This window comes from Orbicella faveolata, unplaced genomic scaffold, assembly GCF_042242905.1.
Source record: "Orbicella faveolata isolate gen_17 unplaced genomic scaffold, um_ofav_v1 contig_47, whole genome shotgun sequence".
In the NCBI taxonomy this organism is placed as follows: Eukaryota; Metazoa; Cnidaria; class Anthozoa; order Scleractinia; family Merulinidae; genus Orbicella; species Orbicella faveolata.
In genome coordinates this window covers 5,195,091-5,222,431 of record NW_028301577.1, presented here as the reverse complement: position 1 = coordinate 5,222,431, position 27,341 = coordinate 5,195,091, and the positions used below count along the sequence as shown (strand labels likewise).

Genomic DNA, 27,341 nt, shown 5'->3' with positions numbered 1-27,341 from the left:
AAGCTTGCGGAAAATTGGATATAGAATTTTAATTGTAAATACGATTAAATTGTTCCAGTGTTCAGAAATCACGTAAGCCAGGTTTTTTGAAATTTAGTTTTTCATTACGTTTTCGAGTTAAATTTTACCTGTGTTACAAACGAGAAGTGGCAACTCAAAAGGTCTTAACTTTACAGTGCATGTTAACACCATCTTGTGCAAAGTTTTAAAACTTGGTTTCGGATATATTTGGTTGAAATTTTTCGGGATAGAAGGAGTGAAAAATACGCTTTACGGCTGAAAAATTTCGCGAAACGGTTGTTTAAAGATTTGTTTGCCATAATATTTTTGCACGAGGTGGTGTTTACATTTTTTTTGGCGGGAAAATTTCAAGGGAAGCCATTATTAATTTTTTGTCAAAAATGTTGTCAGGGGAAACGCTGTGCAAATGTTTAAAAATGTTCCCGCCAAAAGTCTTAGTATATATATAGGGAACATTTTTTCTTGACACCTTTTTATTGATTTAATCGAATTCTAATTTAAGAATATTAAGATAAGCAAAAGTAATTAACGGACAAAACACTTGTTATTTATTGAATTTACTTTAAGAGATAATAAAAATTACAATGAAAGCTAATACAACTTGTTGCGTTTATTGACTTAGTTTTAATTACAGTAAAGAGAGTAGATAACAAACAAGTGAATACAATTTTATTGACAAAAAAATAAAAATATATAATTAAAGAGTATATTAGACTGACGAAACCAACAACTTAGGAAAATTTTAAAAAAATTGGCGCATGCGTATCTTAGGCGCCCGTATTTTTTCTAACTTTTTTGGCGGGAAAAATAACAATTTTTTAACAGAGGTTACTTACAGCAACTAAAGAGAAAAAAAATTTAAAAAAACGGCGCATGCGTATTTTGAGCGCCCGTATTTTTTCTAAGTCTTTTGGCGGGAAAATTAAACACGGTCAAACCGATGTTAACAAGGAAATAACTTTTACGAAAAAAAAATTGACATGACATTGTGAAAGAAAATGTATCTTGCTACTTATTTATCTACCATCTTGGAATGGAAAAGTGTTTTTGCCTTGCGTCAGTAATTACTGCGTTGAAGTAATCCTGCTTGAACTAGACGAAAATCCGAAGTTCGAGCTGCGATCTTGGGTCATTAATTTACTTTCCACCACGTCTCCTAAAACTTGTTTATGGTCGTGCTTGATTCCGACTTGAGGCAGCGACGGGAAATAATTTCTCAGCAATCTGTAAGAAAATTAAAAGAGACAAATAAATACACTACTCAACAACCATAATATTTAAATCTTTAAACGTTAAATGTTTACATGTTTGTTGTTACATGTACTTCGCCGCTTTTTCGCCGCTGTTTAGGCGCTTTAACTCTGAAATGCGACAAGCTGTTTTGTACTACCGAGCGATACAGCTATGATATAGATAATATATAGATTTAGGCCAGCCTAAAAGCGTAGCTCCTGTAACCCAAATTAAGCCAACCCAAAAAAAGGTAGAATTTTGATTGGAGTTTTGTAACTTTGCGTTGAGGTTTTCTGTATATTGTTTGACCTTCTGTTTTGAGTTTTAATAATCACTATATACACAAAGCAAAGCAGCAAAAAACATTTGTACAGAAGAAAAAGTTATAATGTGGTTAACTTTTAATCCTGGGTTTGCGTTAACCTGCTTCCGAACAATCCTGCCCTGTTTTCAACAAGTTCACCTGGGATGAGCCCGCGATCCAATCGAAAAACAGCACTTGGTCAGCGGTCAACTTTAAAAAACACTCGACCTCGATGAGCTGTAAACTTGAGCCCGCGATATGGTCACGTGATAGTGGTCAGCGGATACCTTACTTTGACAGGTGTCAATTGATCGTAACTTGGATGTCCAATATCAAAGAAGTACACTGTAAACCAAGGCTGCATATCTCTGTCAACCTATTATTTGGAGTATGGCCGCCATGTTGCGCGACTCCGTCGTCGTCGTCGTCGTCGTCGTCGCCGTCGTGCGTACGCGCCCACGAGATATACCGCTAGCCATGATAACCATGAGAAAATCAACTCATGGGTTTCCTTTTCTTTCCTATATGAGTATGGGGCTCCGCTTGGAGCTCCGCTATTATTCCAAACCCGACAGATACTGGCCGTTTCCTGAAATGTTTCTGGGAAGTTTTCGCTTTGAAATTAATACACCAAGCTAGCAAAATAATTTAGCTTAAAGTGTAAATATAATATTTCTTTGACTACTAATTGCATCTAATGACGGTTATAATTCACTTGTCACTGAAACGAACGGGAAACTTGACCTGAGAAATTGTAACTATAGTTTTAATGCTAGCAGAGGACTTAAAATTTGCATAAAACGCAAAATTTTCCAAAGCTTTTGGCCACGTGCAGCACCAAAATGCAAATCAGATGGTGTAGAAGGTAGGAGGAGCCAAGTCCCTTTCATACTCTTTTCTGAAACTCATTAATAATTCATCGAGTTTGAATAAAGGAAATCATGACCGTGACTGCGTTTGGATATCTGATCTTACTTAGCATAGATTTTCACGATTTTATTTCTCCGTTTTCTCCATAGTTTTCGCTTCGATCGAGAAGATATATCAAACACTCAAGACAGTGTTTGACCACATTTCCAAACACCTCGAAGTTCGTCAAAAATACTCCGCTGCGCGTCCTATTTTCAACTCTCTCCTCGGTGTTTGAAATGTGGTCAAACACGGACTTTTTTGTTTGATATATTACTTAAATGTCGTTGTAAAGTTTCCAACGACCAATATGAATAAATATTAGCGGCCGCCAGTGATAATATGGAAACTGGTCACCTGGTAAAGATTGGCTGGACTCTGGACTCTGGGCTCTGGACTCTGGACTCTGGACTAGACCATCGACTAATTCTTATTCGACTACTCAACGAAGTTAATAATTAACTTGAGTTAAAAGTTGGCAATAAACTTGATCAACTGTTTATATGCCATGCAATACACCACTGGAAGCAATTTTGAACACTCAGCATGGCAAATGAGATCACGAAAACTCCACAAAGTGCTTTTAGACCCATATGATTTACCGGTCAAGAAAACTCATTCCAGTTTACTTGAAAACACCACCTACAAACCCATGGTGCAGACCTGGGCACTGACAAAAATGGCAGTCACCTTTGCTAATACCTTCGTGGTTAAGGATGAAACAAAACTCTTACACCAAAAAGAATTTAAACCACTAGTTTGGAAACGCTTTATAGAAGACATATCTTCCTTCTGGACAATAAACAGACAAGAGATAATGAGCGAGTAACCAAACCCCTTCAGACCCACGCAGAAATTTCTGAAATAGAAACGATTTTTCGGAAACAGAAACGGTCTTTCTACAGGTGAAAGATTCATAAAACAGATTAGTTCTCGATGAACGCCCACTTCCAAGCCCATTAAAACCATTCGATAAACGCACTTTACTTAGAGCCACCCACCAGGGGTGAAAAAAACCTTCATTCAGAGGAGAGTCGCTACGACCTCTCAGAACAAACTTTTCTACAACACAATTGAAGAGAAAACGTTCGAAACATCAACCCTCGCCTCCACGAGCGAGGCTAACAAGAGAAGCCTATGCAAAGGACCCCTTCACCTGTGCTGTTTGAAGACAGAAAGATAGATAGCTCTCCAACAAAGAAATCTTCCTTTTCATTAGCTCACCTAATTTACAAAGAGATCCTGTTAAAGTCGCTGTTTCAATGATATTCATGTAATTGTTCTTCAATGTATTGTCCCAGCCAAAAATGAATTTTAATTGAAATCGAAAACAAACTAGAGTGAAAGCCAACCACAAGCAAACCATTGTTCTTACTACCACATTCATGTCATTGTTGTTTACTACATTTATGAATTTTCCCAAAAAGAAATTTAAAATGCCAGAAAACAAAACAGATTGTTAAAAATGAAAGATATGAAAATATTCATGCCTCAAATCTTTAAATTTGGTGCCAAAACTGGGTTGCCTGCGTGTGGTAAGTAGCTTTCCAATGTCACAAGGTAGGACAATAGCCAGTCAAACTTACAATATTCCAACAAAATATCTTGTTCCTCGATAGATTTAACCTAAAATTATCGAAAGTATTAGAAGTGGCCAAAACTACAGTTCAATGTATTTTTGTGGAGGCCACTGTATGCCAGGAAATTTTCCAAAGTTTGAGATTGCTAATAAACCTGACCAAAAAATTCTTTGAACTTTGTAAGAATTTGTAACTTAAGCATGTGTATCACAATTTGAAAAATGGGGTAATATTGATCAGCCAAAGTATAACTGCTGGAAAGAGCTGGAAACTGTTGCCAGCCACCTTATGCTAATTATCATTCTTCATAAAGTAATTGAGTAAAAATTAGTCTATGGTCCAGTCCAGAGTCCATACTGCTATGGGTAAATGACAATGAAAGCCTTTTCAGTGAGTGAAGTGAAAAATTCAGTTCCATAATTACAGTTTTGTTTTAATCATTTTTACTATAATTTAATTAAAGCTCTTCCATTTTGCTGTAAATGCCCTTGTAACCAACAAGATGATAATTGATGAACCAAGTTTGAATAAAAAACATTTTTCAATGTTCCATGAAAAACACTTGTACGGCGACTGAGAAGACTTTCATTCAAATATCAAGTTATCCTGCAATATCAAATACACCCCTAACCTTTTTTTCTCGATTTTCAGACTCCAGAGATGACCAGACTGTGGTCCTACACCATTTCAATCTCACTGCCTATCCATGTATAACCAAGCCAGTGTATAGTTCCTCACATGCACTTTCCACAACTGATGGGAGATCTACCCATACTCCTTGGGGGAGACATGAAGCATATCTGCAACTACAAAACAAAGCAATCTTAGTTTCACAAAGTGATGTAGTTTTATAGTGGTGTTTCTAAGACAGAGGGAGAGATTTTGTAATTTGGCTCTGTGGACCATTGCTTATTTCTTTCCAGGTCTTATAAAATGTACATCTGTACAGATTGATAGCTTTCCTGTATTTTAATTTATGTCACTAAGGTAAATAGTTGGTTCCATGTTTTCCAAATTGACTCAAGTTTGAGCCTAAAGCTTGTTTTTAAGTGGTACTATGATCATATTTTTACCCCTTGATTTTTTAGGTGTATCACATAGAATTCCACGAAAGAATAAAGACACCATTTGCCATTTGCAAATCTCTGCATTACTTCCGAAGATATTTGAGTTTGAAAAATGTGTAAAATATGCAATATTTGTCATAGTACCACTTTAAGCAACAGAGACAGTTGTTGATCGCCTTATAGGCCCTTTGCAGCTAAGCCATCACGTGACCTATTTTTCATAACATTATGGGCTATAACTTAACCAATGCCAGAAATGGAAAAAGCATGTCGAAAATATCAAAATGGCCAAGTTCGAGGCCCCCATCATTAAACAAGGAGATTTTATGACAGTCCAAATTTTTAAAAGAATAAGAAGATTTCTGTGGAAAAAGTTGCTGGAGAGCAGGACCTTGCTCTCCAGCAACATTTTGCATACGAATCCTCTAAATTTTCTGAAAATTCAAACTGTCGTATAAAGTTACTCCTTAATTCCAGGGGCCTCAAACTTGGCCATTTTGGTATTTTCAATGCGCTCTATCCATCTCTGGCATTCTTTAAGTTATAGCCCATAATATAAATATTTTTTAGGAAAAATTTGGTCACGTGACCCCAGCTGCAAAGGGCCTATTGTCAAGCACTTGTGGTATCAGGCTTTGCAAACCCTCCCATTTCTTCCGCTGTGCCTGTTGCAAGTGTGTGTTCAGGGGCACTTCTAAAATCAGCACACTGTCATTGCTATACAGGTCTACCATCGGTTTTTTGGCTGCTGGAGGGGGACTATCACATTGATCAACCAATTCATTCTATGCCTATGTGTGCTTTCTGCTTGCTTTGCCCTTGTAGGACAAGATCATTGCAGGTAAAGACATTGAACAGAGTACATTATTGGCAGTTAACTTGGTGCAGAAAAATCCAGTACCACAGCTGTTACTGGATGGCCACCTTGTGTTGAGTTCCCAGCTGAAGAAACAATGCTGGCACATCAAGGACATAATTCGTGGATGGAGGAATTTTCCATTTTTTCCCTCATTCTTGTTCATCATTTTCGTCACAGCTAGAAGGATCTGATGCAGTGCCAACTTCCGATCCCTGTACCTCCTACCCCCATTTTCCTGAAGAGTTTGGCTTGCTCATGATCAATCTTTCTGCAAACATGCAGACGCAACTCATCTTCCAGATTGCTCTACTATAATTGTGGCTGGTTCATCAATCTCTTGAGCCTCCAGGATCGTCTTCAGCCATCATTGGGCATACCACGGTTCTGTTTGTGTCTTGCCATTATGCACATCGTTGCAATGTATGTCCAGGCTCCCACCATGCAACTTCGTGTACCACTTGGCCCTTCAAGGATGGCAGTGCTGATTCCAAACATTGTGACCATTCCCCAAGGGCCTCTGGGTCATCTTCACAGACATTTGACTTTAGGTCTTTGGCAGCTCTTACCCCACAAATTCGCCACCATGCCTTGTTTCCTTTTTGCTCTCTTAGGCACGTTTGTCTAGTCTCAAGTGACTCTGTTTCCAATTGCTTTTAGCGATTATATTGCGACTTTTGGGTCCAGTTAGTTAATTTTTCTTTTTTGGGGTGTCCCGTCTTTCATACAGTGTTGGTGGCTTCCCCACACATTTGCATGTTGCTGAACTCAATTGGGACTTGGCTGGGAATGCAAATCAACAGGCAGCATGATATTATGTTCTCTGGGGCCTTCAGTATCATAATTGTTTTCATCTGGGATTCCGCCCTGCTCGCAGATTACAGGTAGCCAAAAGAATAAGATGATTGATGATTATCTGGGAAACGAGGTTTCATGATATAGGGTTGCAGGCCCAACCTGATTGATTGCCTTGCCCAGTTTAAAAATAAGCAGTTTTGATGTAATCACCCAAAAGGTCAACCTGGCAAATGGCACTTCATCATGGATTTGTCACCTCGTTGGGGCTCAAGTGTAAATGATGACCAATCCTGACAGTTTTCCATGCACTATATCAAGGTCAACCAGACCTTGCACGGTTGCCAAGCATGGGCCTGTGGCTATGATGGCAAAGCTCGATGTGGAGGACATGCATTGCAATCTTGTAGTTCATCTGGAGGATCCATATCTTTTAGGGATGGAGTGGCATGGCCAGTTCTTCTTCGACTTGGTCATCCCCTTTGCTCTCTGCTATGTACGTTACATTTTTAATTCCATCGTGGATATGGCGGAATGGATCATTTTGAATAGGTACGATGTTGCACACCTGGTGCATTACCTTGAAGACTTTATTCTAGCGGATCCCCCGGACTCTGATCAATGTGCCACAAATTTAAAGATTTCGCCACTTGCTTGGCTTTCCCTTTCCCACGAGTTTATCAGTCAATGACTGTAAAGTGTTTTTACCCTCATTAATAAAGTTACTTACTTACTTACTTACTTATTGTCTCATCTACTCATTTGGTGGCATCGAGGATGTGCTGGCCAGAGCAGTCTGCTGCCTCCTGACCAAAAAACTGACTTCTGTTGCTGATGGCGTGCTGGGTTTTGGGGTTTACTTCAATACTGAGTGACTCAGTGGTGCATGGGTGCCCTGCAGTCGCATCGATCCATCGCCAGTAAGGAGCTTTTCACCATAGTGGTAGCTTTGCACCAGTAGGGTTCCCAGTGGTGTCAATATCATGTACTTTTTCTGGTCAGATAATGAGACAGTGGTACACATCTTGATCTCCAGGACATCTAAGTTCCGATGTATTGTGCAGTTTCTGTATCATTTACTTTCTGCAACTGTTTGCTTTAATTTTACTTTCAGTGTGTGGCATATTCCTGGTATCCATAACAACATTACTTACGCTCTTTTCTGATTTTATTGGCAGGAATTCAAGCAGTTGGCCCTCGGCACACAACTGCACCTGGTTCCAGCTTTGGGAGCTCTTGATTCCTCTGCATTAGAGGCCCAGTGTCATGATTTCTTGGCGCAACGACTAACTTCATTGACGGGCAGCTTATATGTCTCAGGCCTGAAGATGTTTTACAACCTCTGCATACAACTCGATATGATTCATCAATCTGGATCACCCTACCCTAAGGATGAGTGGACATTCAACCATGAGGGTTTATCTGTCGGCAGTTTGCTTCTTGCATATCGAACAGGGCTTTCCTGATCCTCTTATTTGATGCTTGAGGTTGCAATCGGTGCTTAGAGGAATTAAAAGAACTCATGGTAATGCCTCTTTGTTACGCTTACCAGTTATAAAAGACATTGTGGTGGCAATTTTTGTGCATTGGACTTGCGCCTTCCAGAACACTGTATGAGCAGCATGTAATTTAGGGTTTTTGTAGTTTTCTTTGCTCTGCCGACATTACCATCCCGAATCTTGCTAGTTTTTCACCTGCTATCAACCTGGGTGTGGCCAGCATTGTAGCTGATTTGAACACATCCCCTTCACGTCTATGGATCAGGGTAAAGGATTCTAAAGCAGATCCATTCCATAAAGGCAGCTCCTTACACATAGGCCCTTTGTTCCTGTTTTGTAATGGGCATCCATTATCCCGTGTTATATTACAATCATTGTCGGTGCACGACATCTTATCATCAATTGGCATACAAGGCAAGTTTTCCAGCCACAGGTTTCACATTGGAGCAGCAACAGTAGTTGTAAGGAATGGCATTCCAGGCGACGAAATGGAAACTCTGAGTATCAGACAAGCACTGCCTACTTATCGTTCATGCAGTTCGCATCTTCAGCTGCTCGATGATCCTTCGTTTAGACCCACTGCAGGATCTGCAGCGACTGTGGGGCCCTCGCATGGCCTAATTGCTCAACCTAGCTGCTTTGTATTCAGTAATGGTTGAGTATCGTTATTCTGTCCTCCTAGGTGCTTCCATTCATGGTACGGAGGTTAGGTTTAACTGGGTCACCACATTAGTGTGCTCCGCTAGAGAGTGGCTTGCTCATGCCATCTCAGAAACTTAGTTCTTGGATATGACTCAGTCTGTGTCAGTGCTGCCTGGATTGGTATAGCCCTGTGGTTCCTAGAGCTGTCATTTGTCATGCTGGGCATTGACAATGTAGTCAGTTTTTAGTATTTTACAATCAAATAAGTCCTGTAGAAACCATCATGTTGTTTCTTTGTCTTGGCATGTATCTGTCTTTGTTTAATTGGGTTTCTGCTCCTTTTTGTCAGGGCATGGGATCTGGTGTTTGGAACGTTTGGTGGGCCTTGGTTCCGCCTCCACCCCTCTTTGCGGACCTTTGCCCTCCAAGCATCTAGGAGGGCAAGGTCTGGTGGTTGCCACTCACACTGAGTTGTCATGGATACCCTTCGTGCTTAGCTTGGATTGCTTGTGGCTCCACTATCCTTTAAGGCACCATTCCCCAAGCTCATCTATTGTTGACGAGTTTAAATGTGGCTAAATGTAATTTACTAGGCTATGTTAAACACAAGACAATTTTGCTGGCCAGAAGTCTCCCAAATAGGATTGGTGTGTGGGGTGGCAAGTGAGTTTGTGCCTGGGCTCTTTATAGTTTACAGTTTGGCTTCACATGTCAAGTCATTCTGCATGTTTTTGCTGCTGACTGTTCTCCTAGAGCTTTTTGCCCAGGTCAGCACCCCTCCTCTTCTCATGGAATGGATGTGGTAAGTATTTTTGTTCCACTGTTTGTTCAGTGTGATGGTGCCTGGTGGTTGCCGCTCACAGGGTTGTCACATGGATACCCTACACACTTGGTCCAGATTGCTCATGGCTTCCACCATCCTTTTAAGCACCATTCCCCAAGCTCATCTATTGTTGACGAGTATTAAACACTCACATCTAATCTTCAACACACTCTAGACTGGGAAGATTTTGTCAGTTCTCCCATGTGCAAGCCAATTCAAGACAGCCTTACTGGGCATCTAATTATCATTTCCTAATTAACAAAAGAATATTCCTTAAACAGAACTGAACACTTAGCTGCAATTTTAAAATGTAACCATTTTCTCCTGTCCAGGTTAATTGAGATACTTGTTCCAGCTCTAATGACATTGTGTGATCTCGCAGTCTGTTTAATCTATGTTTGCGGAAAAAATAAAGTTAAGAATTGATAATAAAGCCTTGCACCACCTGAAGATACATGTTATTGTAGTATCTGATAATTTCCCCTGTAATTTGAATTTGTCCTTTAGAAAAGGAAAGGGATAAGGAAGCAACCCTTCCCCCCACCCCCGTCACCAAAAAAAAAAAAACCTTGACACTACTGGAGAAGCACTGGTAAGACTTCATGGTTGTTATAACAGCTGCAGAGATAAACATGACCAACCAGTTTGTGAATCTTGAACAGGATTTTTGCAAAAGTGTGTGAGTTACATCTTAATTAAGGTTACTTCCCACCTTCAAGGGGACCAAAATTGCTTTTTTTTCTTTTATTTGACAAAATTTAAGTCAGTCATTTTATCTTCATTTTACAAAAGAAAAAGATTAAAAATCTCAAAAAAGCAGCCAAGTTATTTAAATAGAAAAAAGTCTTTTCAGATAAAGTTAATACCCAGGAAGGTGTCATAATCGCTAAATGGACAAAACCGCCAGGGGAAATTTTTGTGACAAACGCTCGTTTTGGAGCTTGAATTTCATGTTATTTGGTATTGTTTATATCACGCATTTGTTCTTTTGCCTTTGGCTACTTTGTTTGTTGCAGTGTCTTTCTCTTCAATGTGACAGCGAGATAGAAAACATGTTGCAATGCGATACTCTTCCTGGGAAATCCTGATCCATTGTCATTGATGCTGGGAGGTCCTGTTGTTCCACTGGCTTGCGGTTTCATAAGGTGAGATAATCTCCTGGCGTGGTGTGAGTTGTTTACAAATCTTTACGAGCTAAAATCACGCATTTGATTTTGGGAGGAATACCTCCACTTTGAGCGAATTTAAAGGGTATGAAGATTTGATGGATTTTTGTGAAATTCCGCCAGAACATTCCAGGGATAATGACAAATGAAAGTATGTCAGGAAATTTTGATATTTAACATATTTTTCCCGAGGCCTCCATTAAAGCAACATGTCTTACATATTTTTAGCTACTCTAACTATAGATGCGGACATCTAGACAACCAATCAGAATACTGAAAAAGCTCGACATTTTTGTTGATTGATGCCTTGTGAATAAGACTGTGCAGCCAATTTGCTTGTGTGGTGGCATCCGCTAGCTGATAAATTCAATACAAAAACCCTCGGTCGCTTCACATCTTACAGCCCCTAAAACTTCCTAAAAGAAAAACTTGCTCAAATTGTATTCTTATCGTAAACTTCATTTATTAAACTTTCTTCTGATATATAGTATAGAGTTTATTGAAACTAGGGGGTGTACGATTTTTTTCCCGAAGGACACCCATGATGGAGGGAAGGAAGTAATGTTGCAACTTTGCTGCTGTTAATTTGTAACTTACCACTGCAGCTATGCTGTCCCATAATAATGCAGAAGGCAATGGCAATGCAGTTTCATTGCTACTCCCCCTAGATGAAATGCTAGCATTTTACTCCATTGCAGGTTATTACTCTCCAGCATTCTGTAAGATATTAACCCCAATAATTGGGTTTTATTCATTTAATGTTCCTGGTTAAAGACAGGCACTGCGAGATAAGTGTCTTGCCCAGGAACAAGACTCAGTGACCCCAGCCATGGTTCAAACACAGACAACTTGATCCGGAGTCCAGCACACTAACCATTACACCACCATGCTTCCTACATGGCCATCTATATACTGACTTGAGAATATTTTTAATAACATTAGCTAACACTAACCTGTGGTTTATTCGGAAGCTCACAGCTATCCTCCTGCCTGTTCTCTATACTAATCATGAGAACTGGACATCATCTAATAAGCCTCTTACCCACGCTGAAGAATCGAAAAAAAAAATTGTGGTCACATAAGGTTGATGCATAGTTAAAATCATTTACAACATACAGTCATACTGTAGATGAATTATTTCAATGGTACTACAATATTCATTATTTTTTACCTGTCATTGCAGGCCTGCAAAAGTTACTTACTTCAAACTGATCCACTGAAAGCAGGCAAATTTAACAATTAAGAAGCTTGACATCACTTCAGTGCAGCTGAATGCACACAAGTTGATGATTTCCCCATTTCACATAAAATTATGAGTTACAGGAGAAAAGCCCTCATTGCACACACCTACTGTACAGGCTCGCAGTGCAGTTTTGAGAGAATTATCACATACATGTACAGGTATCACTTGTAGTATCTGGATATAATTATATGTCATTTATTGCATTCACATTCGTACAGTTACCAATAAAAACTGGAGAGGATCACTGAGAAAAGACTTATCATTATCAAGTCCTGAAAACAGATCTGATGTTGTGGTACCTGTTAGGTCTACATGTAAAACTGGGGTGTTGGGTTGAGAGTGGGCCTGTAGAGCACTCAGATACAAAATCCTAAATAGCCTAAATACAATCCACAGCTTAGCTAGTATAGTCTGTTCATGGTTGGCTTTTGATAATGTCAGATTATGGCAACACCCCTCATCCTTCATGTCTCACCCCCATTTTAGACAAGTCACCATTTACTAGCACATGTATGTATGGCTAGCATTCAATATTGGAAATGGCAACACCTCTCACCCCTCAACCCCATTTAAGACCTGCCAGATGCTGCCAAAATAGTAACCCCCGCCACTCCCAGGTGGGTACCCTATAAATCTTTGGATGGGAGTGTGCCGCCAGGACACTTACAGCCCTTACCCTAGATATATACTAGACCATGATCAGCTTGATTTCGAAACCCTATTCTAGACTAGGCATCAAAAACCCCTACCCTATCCTAAACCAGACTAGGTATTTTCCATGCAGAAACTTTATCTCTGCCGTAGTCCAACATACGCTAACTAAACCAATATCTTACAAAGTTACTTCACAATTCTGAGTTTTAATTTCTATTATAGAACCTCGGGTAATTGAACCCTGTTCCTAAGACTAAATTATTTTTACATTGTCTGCTTTCCCAGTAAACTATACCCTATTCTAGACCAAAACTGTCTGATCTGTATACCCTATCCCAGACTAAACTGAGCTGCCTGAAAACCTGCAATTACCCTTCACAACGGCACCTGCCCGGCAGCAACCATTTTAATCTAAAGGCCAACAGAAAATATATCCTCAGTCTACAGAAGGGAAGATCATTGAAGAGAACTTAAAACTTAAAATTATGCACACATGATTATGGGAATTTAGATATCAATAAACTGACCAAGGCAAGCAACTTTTAATTGCATAAAATTAAGCTTATCGTCATTATCAATAAGCATATTATATTATACATAAGCTTAGCTTGTTTAACTTTCCTGCGTTTAACTTAATAACAGTTTAGAGCATACGTAAGACGAAACAATCCATATGTAAAAGAAAATTCACCGTATTTTTGTTGAGAGCAACTCCATCAAAGCTTATTAAACAGTTGGTTGATTAGGCTTACCTCTTTGACAGAGAACACGATTTCAACTCTTTGACGACGCGTCCACCAAGTTCCTTTCGTTAATACTTGCAGCACATGAACGTAGATAGCCTGAGCAGCATGAACGACGAATTTTTGAGGCTAACATCGTTGATTTGATTGATTTATTTCCCGTAGGAACTAGCAAACTAAGTTCAAATTTAGCTCCGTTCTCCGGTCTCTTTCCACGTGCTAAAAGTACGATAAATACATGAATAATTAATTGCATAATAACTAATATATTACAATGTATGCCAAAATATTTTAAAGGCTAAGTTTTTACGACCAGAATCCTTCAGTGTCTCCAAACGAACAAACAATCATATTTTAGCCGAAGCAACAGGATACTTTACATGGAATAAAAGTTGTTTGGAAGATTTTCTGAAGGTCGAAATTTGAACTGTCGAAAATTGAATTTCCAAACATTTTTGTTGAAAATAAACAGTTTCATCCTCCCCGCCTTCGTAGTCAACCAAGCGATTTTGACAACGAACCAGTGGATTGTAAATAACAATTGTCAGTGGGTTGGAATGGCTGAGTTTGGCACCCTGAATCCTCTATTTTATCTTGACCTTCCCCGTAGGTATCGGGGGTGGAGGGGTGGGGTGGCGGTAGGTGGGTGTGGCCAGACACTAAGTTTTACTACCCCGCAAAAAGAAAAAGAAATAAATTAGTTTCTTACAAAAATGACAACAGATCTTTCAAAATACCGAAAGTTTATTCAAAATTTTACAGGTTACTATACTTGAGTAAGCTCGTAGCGGTCATAGTGTGAAAAACTGAACGGCCACAATGAAAAACTGAACGGCCAAAATGGGATCGGCCGGGAGTAATAAGGGTTCAAGATAATGACATTATAATGGCTCAGAGGAAGAGGTTGCCCACTCTTGGCGAGTTTCAAAGATATAACTTTTACTGTTAAAGAAGCTATGATGATGGTACAAAATATTGTTCAAAGTCCAGATCGAGAGGGCCAGGAGATCGATCGAGAGGCAATAAGGAACGTCTCGCAAAGGATTCTGGGTGTATTCGTCAGAACATGGCGTCTTCAAGCAACCAAGAAGAAGGTAAGGCGACTAGAAAACAAAATTTAGAGTCGGTTTTATTGGAAAAAAGTCAAAGACGAATTTGAAGTAGCAGTTTTTATGCCTTTTCAGTCAACCAAATACAAATCTTGAACTCTACGAATTCAAAACTGGCCCGTAAAGTGTGCCCGCCAAAATTCGCTTCGGAGTCGTTACAAATGCAAACGATTTTTCGCGGCCTAAACACACTTACTTGCCGTGTGAAACAACTCTATAACTCTTAACGAATGCTTTAAATCCTTCCTTGAGTTAGTTAATTACCACATGGAAGTGAAAAGCGTGCAAAAACAGCGAATATATGAGGACCCTCCGCCAACCATGAGGTTGACCGCGTTGTTTGTCGTTTTGGGAAGGTCAGCGGGATTATTTGTGGAAGATACTACGATTTCCGCTGACCCTCCTAAAGATTTCTCTACTTTCATCGCTTTCCATCGACTAGAAAGTGAAGAGGAGTAAAGGGCGAGAAGATTCGAAGCAGAGGCGCCAATTCTTTCCAACTTTCGTTCTCTACTTGCCAGCCCTGGAAGCTCAAACAACGGCAGAGCGATCGGCGCCATATTTTACTTTTGTTTCACTCTTTGAGCGTTTATTCGGGCTTTGTAGACTTGTGTTAGCCGCTCTCCTTCTTTCGAAGGATCGACGTTCACATTATGTGTAGTTTTCCAAATGTGGTTGTATTTCGAATTGAATGTTATTTGTCATTTTACTTATTGAAGCCGGTTGTGTTTCACAAAGGGTATTTCGTAACGGTTCCACACGCGACAAGGAGTGGTTTCTTCGCGTTCCGTCGTGATTTTAAAAATTCAATTTGAAGTTGTGTGGTGGCGATCGGCAAGTATTACGAAATGTCGTTTGTCTTTTTTCATACCCTTGGTTGAATATATAGTCCTTGTGGAAATTTGAAGTTATCCATCGACGTTTTGGAGCCGATTTGATACATATCTGCAAATTTTCTCGTGTTTGGTAGCGAAATACGTGAGTCGGAACTTTGCGAAAGTGACTTGGAATGCAGAGTCAAAGTGTGGTCCCAGGGATTTCAGTCAATTTTGCCGAAGTTGAAACATTTAAACATGATGCCTGGAGTGCATGTAGCCTTTGATCTTAAAACTATTGTTAGAAGTGCAATTAATTGTTCACCAGTTTGTAAATCAACATACATGTAGTGGTCTTCTTAAAAATATCTTAAGCTATATTCTTAAACTTAATAGTTGATTACCTTGAGCTTAATGCACCACAGAGTTTGAATAAAGTTTTACTTTACATTCAAAGAGAATACTTCCTCCACAACATAGCTAGGATGATTTGAATGTGACACCATTATTTTAGAGGCTTATCAATTACTTTTGCCAACATGTGGGATTTATAATTCAAAGCATGCCACATTTGCCATTTCCATTTTCATTTTCAAAGTATGAGCATTATCAATTTCCCCAGATGTATGTGCTGTGGCAAAACAAACATGGAAAAGGCCCAAAACCAATCAGAATTTTGTCATTGACATGTATCAAACATTATTTTATGAGCTGTGGTTGAAGTTCTACTTGATGAAAATTTTAGCAGAATTTTTGAGTGTACTCTGTTCAAATGTACAGTCTAACTTGGATATAACGACCCTGTATTAAGTGACCACCCTCCTTTAAGCAGCCAGTTTTCAAAGTCCTGATTTTTTTGCTCATACAAATGCTGTATTTGTTGCCTGTATTAGGCAGCCACCCTTTAGCAGTCCTATGTTTGCTTTTCTTTATTATTTTGAATGGAAACTAAGCCACATGTCATTTTATGTGTTTGAAGTGCAATCCATTAACACTATAAAGAAATAACAAGTGCAAAACTTCTTTAAGCTTATAATTGCCCATTTAGTATCGTTAATGCTTCCCAGTTGTCTGCAAATGCTGAAGTATAGTACCATACTGTATCACGAAGTCATTAAAACTGACATTAGATGATGCCCAGTGGGTATTTTTAGTGAAACTATATTAAGTGGCCACCTGTATAAAGCGGCCAGTTCCTCAAGTCCTGAGGGTGGCTGTTATATACAGGTTTGACGGCCTGTGTTCGTGTCACATACAGTATAACCAAGTAAATGATAAAGCTCTGTAGCAACAAGTCTCCTTCATGTAACTCAGAACATACAACTGGTGTGCAGGTCAAGGGTTTGACTCCCATCAAGACTCAGCAGTGTTTCTTTGTCCCCTAGTAGTACATTAATTTTAGACTCGTTTCCCATTTTGTTTATTCATTTTAATTGACATATTTTTATCTTTTTTATTCCGTTTGTAACTGGAAAGCCCCTTTGGGGAGTTGCAAATAAAGTATGTATGTATGTATGTATGTAGCTTGTGAAAGTATGAGTTATAGGCATATAAGCTGTATATATACTTTTTTTTAGAGATAGATTTATGGAGTTGGACTAATTCAAACACATTTATTGGCTACTCTAAGTTTCATGCTTCTTGTGAAGCAAACATCAGGCAACTGCCAGAAAAAATGGTTACAATCTTAGATATACACATTTAAAATAGGGAACAATGCCTTACAGCATGACATGTCGAGATGTTATTGGGTGATGGAATTGTGACGGTCTTGTATACAAAATACAATTAAGCGATCACATTACTTAACAGATATTTCTTAGAGTGTCTGCAGGTCAATGTCAGTTCGTTTCTTTGATTTAGTGTTGCCATTTCTGGTTTACAAATGATGAAAAACTTTTCCCATAAACAGAGATTACATTTGTTGTTGATGTTTGAATACGATTTCGCTTGTTTTACTTTCCTCCATTTGATTTCGTAATTTATGTTACGGTCCTTCAGATTCCATACGTGTTTACTTCGTTCAGTTACATTTCTGTACCGAAACGAACGTTTCAGAAACGAACAGTACAGAAATGTAACTGAACTAAGTAAACACATATGGAATCTGAAGGACTGTGAAAACAAAAAGAGTATTGTAGGTACATTAATTTTATCTCAAAAAAGAATGAACAAAATAATTTACATACTTATATGTAGGTTCCTTTTTTGTCGCCATGTCACATAATAATAATGTACAAAATTTTGCAGGATTACTTGAGTTTTACTTATTTCACTCTGAATATTGAGTACATGGAAATGTGCCTCTCCCTTATGTTTACCAGCAGCTAGAGAGGTGTCAACAGACGAAACAGCATTGGAATCCAGTGCAGAGACAGAAGGAACATCAGATCTGTCATCTGTTAAAACTGCGTCAAACACAGGACAACAGCAAGTATTACAGCAAGGACCACAAGCACAGCAGGGTTCTGATGCAGATGGCTCAGCTGTCACAGCAGATCAGCAGGTAAATAGATCAATCTTTATAATTATTTTTATTATTCTGAGTTTTTATTTATTGAATTTGAAATTTAAATTTAGTTACACGTACATGTAGGTGTTCCCTGTCTTATGCGGTATAGGGTGATCCTTCAGCTACTTGTACATGTTAGCCACTTTTACTGGCACATCAATCAAGTTTTTATCATTATTACTACCTGGCTTGTTATGACAGGTTTCAGATCTGTTTCAGATTTTTTAAAATAATATTGTTAACCTTGATGAGGCTAAAAAATACAGACTTCATTGATAGTACAGGGTCCTACAATTGTGGACAAAAGTCCTTGGGACACTTATGTAATGTAACGGATTATCTGTGTTTTAGAACTGAAGTATGAAGAAAATGCTGCTATATCCTTTATAAATGGGTTGCTGTCCCCCCTCCCCACCCAACACAATGTTGAAAATCAGTTGAAATTGCACGTAGTGGTTTTCAACATTGTATGGGGGTGGGGGGCGAGGTTAGGCAGGTGAAGTTGTATTCGCGCCTCAGTGGCGTGTACGCAAAAGCGCCAAAAGTGAAAATTTGTCCCAAGACTTTTGTCCATGATTGTAGATAAAAGCATAATACAATTTTATATCGATTAAGTAGTAGCCAAAAGTTTTTGGAAAATAGCCCAAAGAAAATGAGGATGCTGATTGGTGTAAAATTGTGTCTCTATAACTCGATAGAAACACAGAACTAGTATGAGCTGTTGACGTAATGATGGCGCAAGCAAAAAGAATTTACATTTTTGATGATCAGGGTAAACAATTTGTTTTCTTTTTTTGTCATTAAATTTTCTAAAAGAAAAAGAAAACATTTTCTCCAAGTTTTTATCAAGTTATAGAAACACGTGTGGAAGTTTAGGAGAACTCAAAAAAGCTGTGGAAACAATCGCCACTGGGCTCATGTTTTCTTGTTCTCCTAAACTTCCACTTTTGTTTCTATTAAGCAATTAGATTATGACCTGGAGATTTCTATCACACCTGAGTCAACCATCATGCATAGAAATCAAGAGTGAATAATTTAATTGTTTTAGTATAAATCTACTAGTCATTCAGAACTTCATGAATCTAAATCCTCTTCACAGACACTTCGAAAATGCCAAGAGGTGGCCGCCATTTTGTTAACATGCGCACACTGCTATATATGCTACTCACTATCTATCACAGAATAGATAGTGAGTAGTGTAGCCAATCAGAGAGCAGTATTTGTGATAGAACGCTGGTAGATTTATACTAAAACTCCATAGAAACACATAGAACATGGTTTCTATTTGTTAAATAACTCACACTCTGTCCAATACTTCTAGGATAATAACCAAGTTGTTTCAGCAACAGAGGTGGAGCCTCAAGAAGTTGCAACATCAGGGAATGACACTGATGCACAGCAGCCTCAAACCTTGTATGTTGCAATTCAGCCAGGTGCCAACATGGAGTCTGGGCAGGGAGACCAACCAGCAGTGTACCTGGAGGTAGTGGAGGCAGGGAGTGGTACTGAGGTGACTTCCAGTGATGGGCAGGTTAGCCTGGTTCAGGAGGAGATGGTTATCGATAATGGTAATGTCAGAGCTCTTCAGTGGCTCATTCAGATGTTTCTTGGGTTCAATTGTAATGACTGGAAATGTTAAACCTTTTTTTCCCTTCAATTTAAGTCAACAATACAGTCTATAAACTGTAAATTTTTCATTAAGGGTACTGGGCGAATTGACTGGCTGTGAGGATGATCTCGCCCACCTGGTTTGACTATCTAGAAGAGAGGTTTTCGTATATAAAAGTTCAGATCAAAAAGTTTTGCCTACCTGTGAATTACCCACTGGCCCTCCTTCTGAAAATGTCAATGAAATCCTTGTGAATGTTCTGTAATGCATTTATGGAACTTTTATTCCACAGCATCTTCCACTGAGGTTACGACAATACCTACATCAGTTCTGTCTCAAGTTATGGACCAGGCCACACTCTCCACCATGCAGGCTGAAATGATAGCAGTTCAAGTTCTTTCCCAGTCTGCCACAGGTGACATACAGTACCTTCAGCACCAGTCTCCTGCTCGGTTCATTCCGATTGTCACATCAGCAGATCCCAGCACTCTTAACTCACTTCAGGCTACTCTTAGTCAAATGCCACTTGCTACCTTACAGGTGAGACTTTGAATCACACTTGTGTTTAGCAGCATAATGCTAAATTAATGCATTTTTAAATATACGAGTGTGGATGAAATTGACACAATACAGTACTTACATGTACATGTATATCGTGAAATCTAAGGTACTTTTTAAATATTCTTACTCCAGATATACATTAATGTTCATTGTACACATGTATGCAGCTGCACAGAAATAGTAAATTAGAGTTGAAAGGTGTTCAATAACAACCTTTATTATATGGCTAGCTCTGTGAGCGGGCAAGATGAATCAAATCCTACACTGTGATTGGCTACCCAAGCGGGCAAGATGGAGCCATCTTGCCCGCTCGGGACTACCCGCCGTGTCCCGCCAGAGAAATTTCCCAGAAAGCCATATAATAATTCCTTTATTGACCAAGTTTATTCGGTCAAGATGGCTGGATATTGACCCGTTCTTTTTTTGCGTGTTTATGGACCTCGACTCCGTCTTGGTCCATAATCACGCAAAAAAAGAACTTGGCCGATATCCAGCTATCTTGACCTCACACTTGGTCAATAACCCATATGTATTGCTCCACACTGCACAGTTTTACCTGTCTAGCTGTGGAGGCGTGGTGGCCTCTGCATGGTTAGTGTGATTGCCTCCAGATTCAGCAGACTGGGTTTCAAGCCCTGGTTAGGGACATTGTGTTGCATTCTTGGGCAAGTTACTTCACTTCCATTGTGCCTCTCTCCACCCAGGTGTATAAATGGGTACTGACAAATTTGATGTAGGGGTAACCCTGGGATGGACAAGTGTCCCATCCAGGGTGGAGTAGAAATACTCCTAGGTGCTTGATGCTCCTGAAACCAGAGTATTCGTACATGTAAGTGCCAGCCTGAAATTGGGCCACTTGGTTCTATGCAGACTTTACAGTGTACCTTTACCCTCTGCGTTTTAGATAAGTCCCTCACAACCAGGAGCAACAAGCCAAACAATCCAGCTTCCTGGTGGCCAAACCATTCAAGTGCCATTAAGTGTCACTCAGATGTCAGCTTTGGCAACATCACAAACAGACACAGGGGTATCGACTGGTTCCACTACCTTAACAACCAACACAGAGGCTATTATTGCTGCTGCCACCAGTGCAGAGGCAGCTGCTGCTGTAGCTCAAGAGCAGGGAGCCACTCTTGTCACTGTTCATCCTGCTGTGATAGAGACGCCAGTGGATGGGGCAGAAGGTGGAAATGAAGGAGACGAGAACGAGGGTGATGGTGAGTTATATTTCGCTTTACATCCTTGCCTTTAGCCTTCAAAGTTATTGTATTGAAATTGTGATGTTCTTTTACCACGAAGATTTTTACAAATACATGTACTGTACATGGTATAATGTACATGTACATGTTTGATGATGAACACAGCATGTTTTTGTATCACATGGTGCTGTTCATGGTGTAGATGTGACAAATGTCAGTGCTGTAAATTGTTTTACGATTACAGCACCACTGTGTTTACATTTTTTAGAGGATGGCAAACCCAAATACACCTGTGAAATATGTGGGAAATCTTACATTCGCTCATGGTCATATTACGGACATATGAGAGAACATGCCTCTGGTGAGAAGCAGCACAAATGTGATGTGTGCGGCAAGATCTTCAACTATGCCAGCAACCTGCGTCAGCACATGCTCATTCATACAGGTACAATAATTACATGTGTGATATTATTATCTTTTGGGCAGTTCATAAGAAATTTAGTTTGACAAATTTTGCAGATCAACATAATTATTGTACACAATATGTAATAGGGTGCAGTGGCATACTTTCAATTTTGACTTTTTTGATTTATTGTTCAATATATAATAATTATTGAAGCTACAACATTGCATCCAGAGCATTTGGAAATAAGCAATTTGTGATCATTTCATTGAGAATAATAATTCTCTTTTTTAAATTTGTGCCAGTTTTTCCCTAGCACAATGTAAGTGCTCAAGGTGTATTGTGCTATGATTGTACAGGTGAGAAGCCATATGAGTGTGAGTACTGTGACAAAGCATTTAACAACCCCAGTTCTCTGCGATCCCATGTTCTGTCACATTCAGAGGACAGACCTTACATCTGTGATCACGAAGCTTGTGGCAAGGCATTTAACAACCCGGGATCACTACGGTAATTGTAACATGTATTTTAAAGTAGTTTTTTATATGTTTTCTATTGGATGCTGGGTGTAATGGTCTGTACGTTCTTGGCTTGGTTGGGTGGGGAAACGAACTAGGGGACGGTACCTACTACATGCCTTTCCCACCCCAAAGTAAAAATTGGTCTGACTCCCACCAAATTGCTCTGTTTGGATTCTAATTGTGTGTATTTTGGTTTTGGTAGGGTTCATCGCCGAGTTCATCAGGAAGAGAAGCCCCACAAGTGTGAGGTGGAAGGCTGTGACAAGGCTTTCAAGACACCTGCAGAGCTGTCACGTCATGCGTTCAGGCACACTGGGGAAAAGCCTCACAAATGCGATCAATGTGAGAAAGCCTTTATCCGCTATGACGATCTCAAACGACATTACCGTATTCACACAGGTGAGGCACACACATCCACTGTATACATGTACTGTACTATCCATGCTACTGTACAACTTCAGTCAAGAGCAATATTGAAGTCAAAATGATTACTGCCTTCAACCGTCGAGAGCAGCTTAAGTTTTATGATTCAAACTTCAAAGTTACCGGTATTTTAAATCTGATTAATGCAATCATTCAACTTACAGTATTTATCCTGACCATCAAATATAGATTGGATCAATCTCCAAATATATTCTGATCCTGTGGGGCTAAATTTTCTTTCAGGGGAGAAACCTTTCAAATGTGATCAATGTGACTTTGCCTGCATCCAGTCGTTTGACCTCGTGAAGCACAAGTTCACCCACAGCGGTGACAAGCCTTACAAGTGCGATATGTGTCCAAAGCAGTTCACTCGACCAGCTCGACTGAGGGATCATATAAGGACCCACACTGGAGAAAAGCCCTACGTCTGTGATGTGTGTGGTAAAGGCTTTGCTATTCAGACTGGGCTCAAGTCTCATCAGGTAAGTGGAATAACAAATTCTTACGAAAGGATCGCCCATCCTCGAAAGGGTGCTTTTGTTAGTTCTTTGGCCTTTTTCCATTCTTTAGATTTCAAGGGTGCCAACTAAGTTAAATATCAGTTGTGACATCGCAGAGATACTGGAAATGGTTCTTGTTGGGTACTGAGACTAGCTAAGGAGTAACACTGAGGTGGCTTCTTTTGTTTCTGCAGGCAGTGCATACTGGAGACAAACCCTTCAAATGTGATGAGTGCGACAAGACATTCCGTACCCAGCTTGAGCTACAGTCTCACATGGGACGACACACTGGAGTGAAGCCGTTCAAATGTGACCTCTGTGATAAGGAGTTCATATCCACTATCACATTCAAGCGTCATGCCATTGTGCATTCTGGTATGGTTGATTGCTTTTCTGTCTGTTGAAAGCTTTTAGTAAAGGAAAAACATGATGGCCTTGTCCCCATGTTACTTACCTCATATCGCATGTGAATTACAGGACACTATTGTAGTATTGTTTGCCTTCTTACAGAAAACTTTGTTTTGCTTGTTTGTTTCAGGGGAGAAGCCGTTTGAGTGTAATGAGTGTGGAAGGCGCTTTGCTCGGTCTACCGATCTCAAAGTTCACTTGCCAGTGCACAGCGAGGACAAGCCGTACAAGTGTGGCGAGTGTGAGAAGATGTTCACTCGCTTTAGCACACTGAAGGAACACATCCGAACCCACACAGGTATGTAACAGTTTCTTAATGTATCCCCTTGTTTCCCCCTATTCTTTCACTTTTCTTGGTTTTCTTTTCTTCTTTCGCTCCACTTCCTTTCCTTTTAATTGACGAAGAGAAGTGTATGTAGCCTAACAAAGTGGCTGCGTCTCTGTTTCAGTAGCGAAATGTTGCTGGAAAGGTTGTTCAGTGTGTTTAATTTTTGTGTTCATCATATTTGATTTAGGTGAGCGGCCTTTTAAATGCGAGCAGTGTGGCCGCGAGTTCAACCACAGGAGCCATTTTAACAACCATCTCAGGATCCACACTGGCGAGAAGCCCTTCAAGTGCGAGATCTGCGAGAAGGACTTTTCTCGCAAGGCCTCTCTCCGCTATCACATGAAGGTACATAACAAGGGTGACGGACAGGTCAGGATCCGCACCAAAAAGGACGAGCAGTCTGACACTGAAATCTTGGATGAACGATCACATGGGGCTACATGTACGTCTGTAGTGCAGGTACACTGTATGGCTTAAGTTTCTAACCAAAAACAAACAAACAAACAAACAAACAAACTAAACCAAACAAAAGAATAAAATCAAAGTGATTTCCTTATTTATCTTGTACTACTACATTGTAGTTACCTGTAGGTGAGAGGAATGACCTCGGATTTGCTTTCCCCATAACAAAAGAAAAAAAAAATAGTTAGGGACTGCTCCAGACTCGTCAACAGAAAAAAGCAAATGAACAAACGAACGGAAAAGCCTCGTGTGCTTACCAGCAAAAGAGGAAACAGACTACCGGCAATCATTTATTTACATGTAGACTGAACAATTATACTATTGTACGCTCATCGGTAAAAAGCAATTGCATCTGACCTACCAAAAAAATTTTAAATACTGAATTTTCGGCAGCCTTTCTGTCGCCTTCGTTAGAGTAAATGCAATAACTTTTTAAAGATTTTCCTGTGTTTCTACTTTCCTTATTAGACTTTGTCGGAGCAGACCATGTCCACAGTGAACATCAGTCACCTGGGGACTGAGGCTGAGGTACAGTTAGCCGAGGCTTTAGTAGCTGTCAGTGAAGCGGTGGTAGCAGCTGCCGCCGAGGGAGATGACACCCCACGTGTTGTGGCTGTGGAAGAAACTACTCACAGTGAAGATGACGCTGTTATGCAGCAGGTTTGTGTACTAGTGCTCAACGTTCGTTGGCGTGTTCACGAAAATTCTCCTTACTGCTTAGTCATACAGTTTCTGTTATTCACGTTGGGAAAATGTCGATATGAACCGACACGTGTTTCATTATCATGACACGACTGCGAAAATTTGATAGGAGTTGAAGAGAAACTAAAAAAATGGGGATAAGTTTTACGAGTTGTTACAATTCCGCTACAATAACCCGAATTTTGTAGGGCCTCTTATTGAACAAGAACCAAACCACCTTAGAGAAATGACTGCAACTTCAGTTGTTTGAGTCAATGAATTTTCAGAGTAGTACAACGTTTAGCTTGGAATTGCGTTAAAATTTTTTGTTCTTCTTTGCGGTATACATTGGATGATTGACTTTCATTGTAACCAGGTTACGAGAATTGCACAATATTTTTTACGATTTCTTTGTCAGTATAACATTCCTTTCCAAGACATCATAAATGATAGTCCGCAAAATGGTACGGAACTTACGTGAAAGTCTCGTGCTATTCTGAAACCCCAAATTGTTGAGTGAAACTTCTTTATCTAAGATTTTCGCGTTCCATGTTTCTAACGTAGAGATACATTGTATAAATTAAAGTAGCAAGCGTTGTTCTCCCATTAATTACAGCACTTGCAAGACAGCCATACGGTTCGAGCCTCCATGTTGGTGGACCCTGTCACCCAAGCTGCAGTCAGTGCCGGTATCTCTGCCAGCGACGTGGCCCAGTCGGTGGTGGAGACGGTGGTGAGCACCACCATGCCACAAGTAGTGGACATACCCACCTCGGGTGCTGAGGTGCCCGTCGGAGAGGCTGTAGGCATCCAACCGGGGCATGTGCACATCATGGAGGTGACCGATGGCACGACTGTTACCAGCGCTGATGTACAGGCCGCGATCGGCGAAGCCATGCAGACTGGCCACGTGACGGTGGAGGCTTCTGACACCCTGGGCATTACCGTACCAGCCGAAATCCTGGCCGCCATGGCTGCCGCGCAGTCACACCCTCACCTGTTGATAGCTACCGCTGATCAGCAGCTCATACAGACTCAAATGGCTGCTGCCGCTGTCACCGCTGGCGAACAGCAAGTACTGGAGGCTCAAACTGCACTCCACGCTACAAACAGTATTACCCAGGCCTCGGCGGACCCTTCCCACTTGGGAAGTGAAGTAGAGACGAGTGCTCCTGGTGAACAGCAGCTGGAACAACCTATGGAAACGGATTAGTTTATCTCTAGATATTAGAAAGTTTTAGAGTGTTTTCTTAACCAGAGTGTGCAGATTGCGTGCAAACTGTACAATATGCTTGTACAGAATGCGATTGAAACGCAGAATGTCATGCTCGGTGCTCACTCGGCCGTCGTGGCACCCTCTCAGCACCTTACTTTGTTAGCTGAGAAGTTCCCGATGCAAAGCTTCAATTTGAAAAACAGAACATCTTGAATTAGTATTAGTGTGTTTAGTCTCTGATTTGTATACTTACTGCTTTACGCTTCTAATTTACGTTGTTTGATTTTTGCAATCATTTACTTTAAATTAGTTATTGTGTACTTAAGTAATTAGTTTGTGACATTATACTGCGTACCCCATAAGCATTAATATTAAATTAGCATCAAGGCCAGCTTGTGTGTAAGGTTGAAGGATGTTAACATGCTTTGATAAGCAGGTGCAGTGTCATACAGTGCGTCTTAGTAATTCCACCAACGCCATCCAATAAAATTCTGGGTTTAAAAATTGAACAACAGTGTTTGAGCGTGTGAAAACTATAAAAATGATCGCAAATTTTTCGAATCTGTAGTTTTGAGGTTTTTCATAAGAATCATCGCCCAAGATTTTGCTCATTTTGCTCGCGTGGCGCATGTATAGTACCTTTACATTTAAAAATTGGAGAATTTTGCTTAACTGAGGTATCTCTCGCTTACAATACATTTTAAGAAGCTGCAGTCCATGTAAGGAATTAGTATAACATAGCGATGACTTTTTAGCTTTTGTGTAGTTTTGGGAAGGAAATTATTTGTGTGAACATTACATTACAAACTTTTTGCCAGTCGTCATGTAAAATCTAACTTCGTTTAAGGAAAACGTTTTAAGGAGTCTCCCCTTACAGTTGAAGGAAAACTTTCTATTGTGTTATCAGCTACCGGTTTAGACTTTGTGTCTGGGCGAAGTCATAATTGTGTGAATGAAATCCTTAATCAAGTCAAAATACTTTGTAACTGAAATGGTGCTTTTGCAAAGCCAATTTCATTTTTGCGCGAATGTATGAAATAAACATCCTATTTGACGACA

General features: G+C 39.9%; 1 protein-coding gene and 1 long non-coding RNA gene across 4 annotated transcripts; one reads left to right on the top strand and one right to left on the bottom strand.

Annotated features, from left to right (window-relative positions):
- Positions 1-546: 546 nt before the first annotated feature.
- On the bottom strand, positions 547-15,000 carry LOC110047254 (uncharacterized). Of its 2 annotated transcripts, XR_016204144.1 has the most exons (6): positions 14,841-15,000; positions 13,545-14,638; positions 11,849-11,942; positions 11,493-11,612; positions 4,679-10,121; positions 547-1,245 (listed from the first exon to the last, which is right to left on the bottom strand). It is a non-coding gene; the product is annotated as an uncharacterized LOC110047254 (long non-coding RNA). The 2 variants fall into 2 exon arrangements; XR_016204143.1 differs by lacking the exon at positions 11,493-11,612.
- On the top strand, positions 14,511-27,341 carry LOC110066269 (uncharacterized). 2 transcript variants are annotated; one of them, XM_020773475.2, is made up of 14 exons: positions 14,511-14,629; positions 17,784-17,965; positions 19,293-19,539; positions 19,873-20,120; positions 21,046-21,358; positions 21,609-21,785; positions 22,103-22,253; positions 22,467-22,663; positions 22,931-23,169; positions 23,382-23,562; positions 23,726-23,893; positions 24,111-24,382; positions 24,854-25,045; positions 25,683-27,341. In XM_020773475.2, the coding sequence occupies exons 1-14, from the start codon at positions 14,602-14,604 to the stop codon at positions 26,277-26,279; spliced, it is 3,192 nt and encodes a 1,063-aa protein (XP_020629134.1). In that variant the 5' UTR covers positions 14,511-14,601; the 3' UTR covers positions 26,280-27,341. The 2 variants fall into 2 exon arrangements, with proteins under 2 accessions (XP_020629134.1, XP_020629136.1); XM_020773477.2 differs by having other exon boundaries at positions 14,588-14,629; positions 17,787-17,965.